The sequence below is a fragment of the Myxine glutinosa genome, chromosome 10 (assembly GCF_964187855.1).
Source record: "Myxine glutinosa chromosome 10, kmMyxGlut1.1, whole genome shotgun sequence".
NCBI lineage: Eukaryota > Metazoa > Chordata > Myxini > Myxiniformes > Myxinidae > Myxine > Myxine glutinosa.
The window spans coordinates 84,225,881-84,236,288 of record NC_136270.1 but is presented as its reverse complement, the minus strand read 5'-3'; the positions used below and the strand labels follow the sequence as shown (position 1 = coordinate 84,236,288).

The 10,408-nt window shown below is 45.3% G+C and overlaps 1 protein-coding gene across 4 annotated transcripts in view; it reads left to right on the top strand.

Moving 5' to 3' along the window:
• LOC137415117 (nucleosome-remodeling factor subunit BPTF) overlaps positions 1-10,058 on the top strand; it is a 239,283-nt gene extending 229,225 nt beyond the window's left edge. For all 4 annotated transcript variants that reach the window (XM_078785831.1, XM_078785829.1, XM_078785830.1 and 1 more), the window contains one exon: positions 7,993-10,058. In XM_078785831.1, the coding sequence (XP_078641957.1) occupies positions 7,993-8,183 (191 nt within the window). In that variant the 3' untranslated portion in view covers positions 8,184-10,058. The remainder of the gene's footprint in view (positions 1-7,992) is intronic.
• Positions 10,059-10,408: the final 350 nt, after the last annotated feature.

Below are 10,408 nucleotides of genomic sequence, written 5' to 3'. Positions count from 1 at the left end.
CCCCTCCCCCCCCTCTACTCCCCTCCCTCCTGTTCCCCTCCCTTTCCCCCTCCCCTCCCCCGCCCGGAAATGCCGGGTACTTCTGCTAGTATATATATATACTAGCCGAAACCCGTGGAACATCCACGGAAGGGAGGATGTGGTGTATGAATAGAGTGTACCATTATGGATGGCATAGGGGCTTTGGCAGTGCAGCGTTCAGACTGCCTTTGATGTTTGGTCCTGAGGTTCCTTCCCCTGCCTTCTAGCTGTCTCTTTCGCGGAATCTGAAAAGTATTTTTTATGAGACTCTTTATGGTGTGGGTTGGATTTGTGTGAACAAAATCAAGAAAAAGGCGACACTTTGTAGAATCCAACTTACACTGTGTATAAAGTGTCACCTCCTGACTTTGTATTTTATATTGTTAGAGACAAAACAAACACTAAATAACATAGCCACATACCAAAAACGTGTATTTTCAATTTCACTTGTGCAAACATGCTACTCACAATTACATCGCCTGTGCGTCGGCCTGTGATTGAGCCAGAGAGTTGGCCTGTGAGTCAACTTCCTTTCCAATTCTACAAGAATTGAAATACTGATTGTGAATGTGTAAAATTATATGAAAGAAGAACATGCATATCAATAGACGATGCCATCGAAAAGGAGAGCAGCTGTCAATAGAAAAGGATGTCTGACATCAATTTGACATTATTGCACAGGAAATGACAAACAAAGAAACAGTTCATTTCCATCGGGTAATATTACGATGAGAGATCAGCCGATACCTTTATTATGTCCATCAGCATCCATGGCACTTAGAGAAAAAAAAACGTGGTATCAGCCAGCCGCAGCCAACTATCACGTACCATCTCGAAGTCAATGCCATCCTTTTATCTCTTCGTATACAACTCACTGATTTATACCTTATCGTGAACAGGGTAAAGCCTACTTTGATAATCATGAACGGTGGCAGATGCAGGAGTTGGTGAAACGAGGGGGGGGGGGGGGGGGGCTGATCATGACCTACCCGATGCCACATGGCCTACGCCATTTGTTAAGATCATGGCCACAACGGAAACACAACTGGATAGGTAGGGCCTAGGCCTACGCCTACTTTTCGTCACTCGGCAAAGTACACTTTGTTTTAAGCTTTCAGAAGCTTAAAGGTATTTATTGCTTTATATGATACTGATGGGCTGCTGATCGGTTTCAGCACGTTGTAATCACAGTATATGGAAGAAATTATGGTAAACCCACCTGATGAGGTCAACGTACACCGCGATCGACACCAGCACAAATGCATGCTCTGGATTGTCCACTCAGTGGACGGCTTGCTGTCGCCTTCGACTGTCCAATCAGCGGACGGCTTGCTGTCGCCTTCGACTGTCCAATCAGCGGACGGCTTGCTTCACCTTCACCCAGCAGACGTCAATACGATGGCGTCGTAAGATGGCGTCGTATCGGCCGTTAATCGGATGCTTTTGGGCCCCAACGTCGACTAATTCAGATTTTTCGAGTATGGCTATACGTGATAAACAAAGAGCGCGGTTCATAGATCGTAAATCCATTAGTGCCGTGGGCATCGGGTCACTGGGTGCGGCGTAAAAGGGATAACAAAGTCGAGTCCTTACGATATTATTTTATATATATATATATATATATATATATATATATATATATATATATATATATATATATATATATACACACACATATATATATATATATATATATATATATATATATATATATATATATATATATACACACACACACACACACACATATACATATACATATACATATATATATATTACCACATATGCACTACATGACCAAAAGTATGTGGACCCCCGAACATCACACATCTCATTCCAAAATCATGGGCATTAATATGGAGTTGGTCCCACCTTTGCTGCTATAACAGCCTCCACTCTTCTGGGAAGGCTTTCCACTAGATGTTGGAACATGGCTGCAGGGATTTGCTTCCATTCAGCCACAAGAGCATTAGTGAGGTCGGGCACTGATGTTGGGCGATTAGGCCTGGCTTGCAGTCGGCATTCCAATTCATCCCAAAGGTATTCGATGGGGTTGAGGTCAGGGCTCTGTGCAGGCCAGTCAAGTTCTTCCACGCCGATCTCGACAAATCATTTCTGTATGGACCTCGCTTTGTGCCTGGGGGCATTGTCATGCTGAAACAGGAAAGGGCCTTCCTCAAACTGTTGCCACAAAGTTGGAAGCACACAACCGTCTAGAATGTCATTGTATGCTGTAGTGTTAAGATTTCCCTTCACTGGAACTAAGGGGCCTAGCCCAAACCATGAAAAACAGTGTGTATATATAATTTTAAAACACACCTGGTCACAAGTGTGCCTCGCTGACCGGGTCCTCAGTCGAGGTCCTCAGCATCATCCCGTTTCGGCCCTTCAACCTTGATACGGTCAGCTAAGGTGGGCCAGCAGGGGCACATACGCCTCCACATGCAGCAGCTACACCCGGATGCGTACATACCCCCACTGCCAGCCATTGAGAACACAGACTACAACAACAAAACTCCCTCCACTCCCAGAATCAACAGCCCCTCATCCACTCACTCACACACCAAAAACCCCCAAAAAAACCAACCGCCCACCATCGTTACAACATGCACCACTCAAATGAAAACACATTCATGCAAAACCACACCCACTCCTACACACACACACCCACCTCTGCAACACACACACACACACACACACACACACACACACACACACACACACACATCAACATTTCTCTTCCATGCTCAGTCACTATCCCATTAGACTGAAATGAAGCACCCCCCACAACCTCAACCTGAACCGTTCGACGTGCCTCCATAGACTTCCTCCATATCCAATGTGAGCCTTTTAAGGCAACCTGGGCCACTTTGTCACAAATCCTCCTTCTTTCTGTCCCACACACTCCAAGTCGAGCAAGAAATGCAGAAAAGGAATTGCCAATATACCCTCTACACCCCCACCTTAAATGGCTGACAAGAAACCCGCCAACCCTTCTCCCGACACTCTGCCTCCAGCTCACTGTACTTTCCTCTCTTCCTCTCGTGCACCTCCTCCATGTTCTCTTCCCAAGGTACAGACAATTCCCCTAAGATGACCTGTCTTGTTGCACCTGACCAGATGACAATGTCAGGCCACAACCTTGTCACACAGATCTCCTCTGGGAATACCAATTGTGGCTTCAGGTCTGCCATCACCTGCCAATCACAAGCATCTGACAGCCCTCTTGCTTTCCACCTCCTCCTCTTTCCAGCTCTTACTACTTGGCCCTCTTTGACAAACAACACCTGTCCCCCATCGGTCTCCTTCTCCACTCTTCTCTCTCTCGACCTCAGCACCTCTTGTTGCACCATCTGCACCACCACCGCCAGCACCTGATCATGTCGCCACCTGTATTGTCCTGCTGCCAATGCTACTGAACAAGCACTCAGTGCATGCTGCACCGTTCCCAACCTCCACACAAATAACATCTCTCCTCCTGCATCAACCCCCACAATCTCACGTTTACTGGTGACGTAAGCACATCATACATTGCCCGCAACAGGAAACTCAACAATATTGGCTCCATCCTCCAAATCTCTTGCCACTTCAACATCCTCACCCGCACACCTTTCCACCTAGTCCAAGCACGTTGCTGTGCTTGTCTGACTGCTTTCACATATCTCCCCTTCTCCTCCTTTCTTCTCACCTCCCTCTCAACCATCTTCCTCCTCTCTTTCACACATGCCTTTCCCCATCGCTCATGCTTCATCCACCCCAAGCCATGCTTCCCGTGCTGTACCATCCCCACGACCTCCTCCTGTTGTGACCGCTCCTCCATTTCATCCACCTCTGCTCTTGCATTCCACTTCCGATTTCCTTTCTTCTCTGGGAGAGCATTCTTTGCCATTGAATCACCTGAATCCCGCAACATCATGAACTCCCGAACTCTCACCACCTTAAACTCCTCGGTTAATGATGTTAAGGGAAACTGGAGTTTTCCACCCTGACCATAAAAGGCAATGTTCATCAAACAGCATGGCACTCCCAACCACCTCCTCACAAACCCGCTCACCACAACCTCCATCCTCTCTACATGCCAAATCGCAATATCATACATCATCAATGGCCACAATACTCGTGGCATCAATCCAAACTTCAAACACCATACCTTCAACTTACCTGGCAAACCACATCCATCAATCCTCTTTAACCCTCTCAAAAGCCTGTTTCTCACCTCCTCACCCTTCCCACAGCATTCAACTCCACTATATACCATTTTCCCAAACTCTTCACAGGGGCCTCTGTCAATGATGGAACCACCTCACCTCCCAGCTCAAACATGTGCATGTTATCCACCACTCCTCGTCTCACTACCACACTCCTCGACTTTCTTGCTTTAAAGCCCATTCTTGCCCACGTGGTGGTCGGGTGTTTTGAATTACGTGGTGGTGAGGTGTTTTGAATTACTTGGTGGTGAGGTGTTTTGAATTACTTGGTGGTGAGGTGTTTTGAATTACTTGGTGGTGAGGTGCTTTGAATTACGTGGTGATGAGGTGTTTTGAATTACTTGGTGGTGAGGTGTTTTGAATTACGTGGTGGTGAGGTGTTTTGAATTACGTGGTGGTGAGGTGTTTTGAATTACATGGTGGTGAGGTGTTTTGAATTACTTGGTGGTGAGGTGTTTTGAATTACGTGGTGATAAGGTGTTTTGAATTACTTGGTGGTGAGGTGTTTTGAATTACGTGGTGGTGAGGTGTTTTGAATTACTTGGTGGTGAGTTGTTTTGAATTATGTGGTGGTGAGGTGTTTTGAATTACTCGGTGGCAAGGCGTTTTGAATTACTTGGTGGTGAGGTGTTTTGAATTACTTGGTGGTGAGTTGTTTTGAATTACGTGGTGGTGAGGTGTTTTGAATTACTCGGTGGCGAGGCGTTTTGAGTTACTTGGTGGTGAGGTGTTTTGAATTACTTGGTGGTGAGGTGTTTTGAATTACTTGGTGGTGAGATGTTTTGAATTAATTGGTGGTGAGCTGTTTTGAATTTCGTGGTGGTGAGGTGAGGTGTAAATCATGACAACACAACAACACAATACAGTCATTATCCTCAGCTAAAACAAGCCCGTTCCTCTGCAACGAAGCGTGGTGAGGCGAGCCGAGCCAAACTCGTATGTTATGTGTGTGTGTGTTTATAAATATATATTGTTACGGTTTCCCGCCGCCCTTCTTACCCTTACCAAGGGGGGGATTAAGCCCCTTGTTCTTTCTGGGCTTGGCGGAACCGAGAGACTTGAAACGCCTCTTCCGGGCAAACGCAAGGTAGGGTTTCGGGACCAAGTCTCGCTCGTACCTAAATCCCTGCACCGCCACGGAAGCGAGGAAGCAAGCCTCGCACGAGCCACGTGTGATTTGGGTACACCGAGCGGATTGAGTACCACGTGGTCCGTGCAGTTTTCTTGGAGTGGAACCCGATCCGAGCGATTCTACTCGTACCACGCTTAGTCAATGAGGAAAACACCAGAACGATCGAATGGAAGGAAGAACACAGGTTTAATTATTATTCCCACACGTATGTACAATGATCGGTAGACGCAGAGATACAGAGCAGCACTTAAACAGTCTTATTCTTAACTGCCAGACTCGGGCCCGTCACACTCACACACGGAATTGCAGGCAGGTTGATGTTCAGGCCAAATGCGCCAACGTGGTCGTCCAGGAACGGCCCCGTCCGGCTCTCCACGGTCCCAGCACGTCCCGTGAAGAAGGCACGCAGGCGGTGGAAGGATCCTCATAGCGCATCTCCCGAACAAAAGGCAGCCGATGAGGTAGGAAGGAAAACGTACGCGTCTCTCAGCGCGGCTGGCGGCGGGTACACAGCGCATTATCACTCGCGTAACTCAATGCACTATAACGGCTCAGCACTATAAGCACTATAAGCACTATAAGCTCAACCGAGCGTCACTTTCATATGAGCGCGTATCCTGGTTCATGCGCCTCTTCCTCCACTCAATGCCAACTCAGTCCTCGTACCTCAATTGCTGCTTGAACTCCTGGGTGCCAACTCCTCACGCGCTCTCGGTGGCTTTGCGCAACGGCTTATATCTACACGCCCCGAACCTTCTCGAACCTTCCAACCATGCCCTGTGACGCAGTGCTGCCGCCACACCCTCTGAGCCCTGATTGGCGGCTCGCGCTTACGGTCAGCTCCTCTGCCGCCCTCATTCGGTTCCGCCCCGACCCTCCTAGGCCTGCCTCGTGTTAATTCGCGCCAAAAGAACCAAAGGCAGCACAAAGAGGCATGAGGCATTGGAGGCGGGATAAGGCACTGGAAGTAGGAGAAGGACCTATTCTCCTTACTCTACTCAACGCAGAACTAACATAGGAAAAGGACTAAGCTCACAAATACTAAGAGATAACTACACTACCGCGAGGCTACATGTTGTTTGTGTGACTATGAGGGGGAAATTGAACCCTTATTATACAAACTGTTACCAAAACTCAAAACCGCAACAATATATATATATATATATATATATATATATATATATATATATATATATATATATACATACATACACACACACATACACACACACACACACACACACACACACACACACACACACACACACACACACACACAGTGCATTCAGAAAGTATTCAGACCCCTTCACTTTTTTCACATTTTGTTATGTTGCAGCCTTATGCTGAAATCGTTTAAATTCATTTTTTTCCTCGTCAATCTACACTCAATACCCCATAATGACAAAGAGAAAACAGGATTTTAGAAAGTTTGCAGATTTATTAAAAAGAAAAAATTGAAATATCACATTGACATAAGTATTCATACCCTTTGCTATGACACTTGATATTTATCTCAGGTGCCTCCCATTTCTCTTGATCATCTTTGAGATGTTTCTCCACCTTGATTGGAGTCCACCTGTGGTAAATTCAATTGATTGGACATGATTTGGAAAGGCACACACCTGTCTATGTAAGGTCTCACAGCTGACAATGCATATCAGAGCAAAAACCAAGCCATGAGGTCGAAGGAACTGCCTGCAGAGCTCAGAGACAGGATTGTGTCGAGGCACAGATCTGGGGAAGCCTACAAAAACAATTCTGCTGCATTGAAGGTTCCCAGAGCACAGTGGCCGCCATAATTCTTAAATGGAAGAAGTTTGGAACAACCACGACTCTTCCTGGAGCTGGCCACCCGGCCAAATTGAGCAATCGGGGGAGAAGGGCCTTGGTAAGAGAGGTGACCAAGAACCCGATGGTTACTCTGGCTGAGCTCCAGAGATCCTGTGTGGAGATGGGAGAAACTTCCAGAAGGACAACCATCACTGCAACACTCCACCGATCTGGGCTTCATGGCAGAGTGGCCAGACGGAAGTCTCTCCTCAGCAAAAGACACATGAAGGTGTGTAGACAGGTGTGTGCCTTTCCAAATCATGTCCAATCAATTGAATTTACCACAGGTGGACTCCAATCAAGATGTTGAAACATCTCAAAGATGATAGAGAAATGGGAGGTACGTGAGCTAAATTTCAAGTGTTATAGCAAAGGGTATGAATACTTATGTCAATGTGATATTTCAGTTTTTTCTTTTTAATAAATTTGCAAAACTTCCTTAAATCCTGTTTTCTCTTTGTCATTATGGGGTATTGAGTGTAGATTGATGAGGGAAAAAATTAATTTAAACGATTTCAGCATAAGGCTGCAACATGAAAAAAGTGAAGGGGTCTGAATACTTTCTGAATGCACTGTATATATATATGTATATATATATATATATTCAATACCCAAACACTATTCATTCAGTTTTGATTTTCGTTATTTTATTTGTTTCTTTTCTTTAGCAGTATGTTTGGCAGATTTCCAAAACAATTCTTTCAAGGCAATGTTTTTTTTTTGTCTTTTCTTTTTTTTAAGTACCCCTTCTAATGTCACTCCAAATCCTTTACAACATTGCCCTTCCGCATGTGCTTCTAGATCTGTCGACCATCGAGCGGCGACTCGCCACCCGCACGTACACCAAGCTGGCTGAGTTTGTCGGAGACATCACCAAGATGTTTGACAACTGCCGCTACTACAACCCTCCCGAGTCGACTTTCGTCAAGTGCGCAGAGGTTCTGGAAACGTCGTTTGTACAGAAACTGAAAGCTTTCAAGGCTAACAGGTAAAAAGAGAAGCCTATGAGTGGACACATTGGCAATAAAGTTTGAAACAACGAATGAAAGAGAATGCCAGCAGAAGGTGGAGACCTCCGGCCTCATCTCTTTTTGGACTTGATGTTCTCGGGATGCCAAGCGCTCGAAGCTGTGACATTCCCGCGTACTCTTCGTTCACTGTCGTTGCACCATGCTTCTCTGCAGCTGGGATTGCAAGAGCACCTCGAGCAGCGACCAGACCCAGCGGTTCAGCGGCCTCCCAGTGGATATGCCCCGTGCAAAAAGCATCATCGTGGCCCCACCCCAAGATAACTAGCTCTTCTCTCCATCTTGCAGTTGCGGCACTGCAGTTGTGCAGCATTGCTGAATGGGCACTTTCTGTTTGCAAGGCCCTCCTCGCCTCACCCTCATCGCCTCAAGAACAGCCCTCTTTTTATCGCTCTTTTTTGATGAAGAGGTTTGACTGGCATCATTGGCGGGTTGTGTGATGGACAGTATTGCATTAGGGCTTGAAATATTCTTACTTTGAAGACAGTTACAGATCCTAAGGACCTCTAGCCTGAAGCCCACTGGCACAAAACTGTTTGAGCAAATCCTTCCACTGAAACCAGTGGTACCCAGTGCTGTCTGTATACACACAGTCAGCATGATGACATGGTTGTCCTTTCTTCCTCCAATTTCTATTTCGTATTCAAATTCTAAAACTCCTTCCTTTGCTGTTACTTTGTCCAGAGTAGATGAGTTTATGAAGGTGTCCTTACAGGGTTGCTTTCATAAGGAGGTTGCCTGGTTCAAAGTATCTACAATGTTCACATCTTCATATAGAATCGTCTAATTTCTACTTGTCTGAGCTGTTGGACTATTTTATCATCACTGACATTATTTAATTTTTATTTTTTGGTCATTCCAACCTTTCAATTTGAACGTTGTTCTTTCAAGGTCAAATTATGGATATGCTAGCCTGCACATGTATAATTTTTTATTTTTTTATTTTTAAGGTGAAATTGAATGGAAATTGGCAGTTGACGTCATCATGGGCAAACAAAGACCTGATAGGCAATTTCACTTCATCTAATTATTGGTTTGGGGTGGATGGGCTGTCAGCTATTGGGTAAGGAAATGTCCTCGAATTATCACCTGGGGGTGTACAGTGGAAGGGTCACCTGCTTTTCCGTTTAAAGCCTGGGCCGGGACTTGTACACAGCTTGAATGCCAAAAGCATGGAAGGTGGGGGAGCGAGGTGCAGGATTGGGCAAATAGACGAAATCAATTGACAGCCTTTGATTCTGTACAAAAAAGTCAATTAAAGGATAAAGGTTTAGTCAGGAAGGTTGCAGCATTGTACAATTTTGAAACATAACTTTTCTATCAACTCTAACACGTGTGGTAAATACGATACTTTAAGGAGAAAACGTTTTAAAGTGGATGTAATTACTGGAACAAATTCCACTTTATAATGAGTGTTCTACCGCGCTTTAGATTGAAACGTCCTTCCGCATCAACGTGGCCATTCCTAAACAATTTGTGCTCCACTCTAAACATGTATTTGTGTCTGAAACAACTGTGGCCACTTCAGTGTCTCGTGTCCATTTGTTCAGCTTTTGCGTTTTCTGGAAGGAGGCACAGTATTTTTTTTTTCTGTTCTTGTATTTATTCCCACGGCCGCTGGTGGTTGCGGTTTGAGCCGGTGCGCCCCCGCCTTCCCCCTCCGCCCCCCCCCCGATCCTCCATCCTTAATACCCCAGAAGCCGCTCCGGGATTCGTAGGTGCGGTAGAATTGCGTGTTTCTCGATTCATTGTAGCGCCCTGTATGAAGTTCTACAGCAAAACGTTTTTGTACTTTGGATGATCATCATCTTGGACAATAAAAATACTACATTAGCCTTTGATCTGTCTCAACCTAAGAAATACGTTTTGTATACAGCGGTTGTTTGTTTGAGCTGCCTGTACATATCGACACAATACGGCTCTTTTTGGATTATGATTTTTGTTATGGTTCATGGTTTTATGTCATGGTTTTAGCTCGGTTAAGATTATTCATTAGCAAATACCTCACCAGACATGTTATACTTTTTTTTACTCAAAACTTGAACAGCAAGTTACAATTCAATCAAAGGTTGAAGATTCATATCCGGGAAGTAAGTAAAAGGCCTCGCCCTAAGTAGCAACATCCCTCTATTCCCGATATCGTAGATATGCCACAATGTATTTATTATAAGGCATGCCACATTACCAAA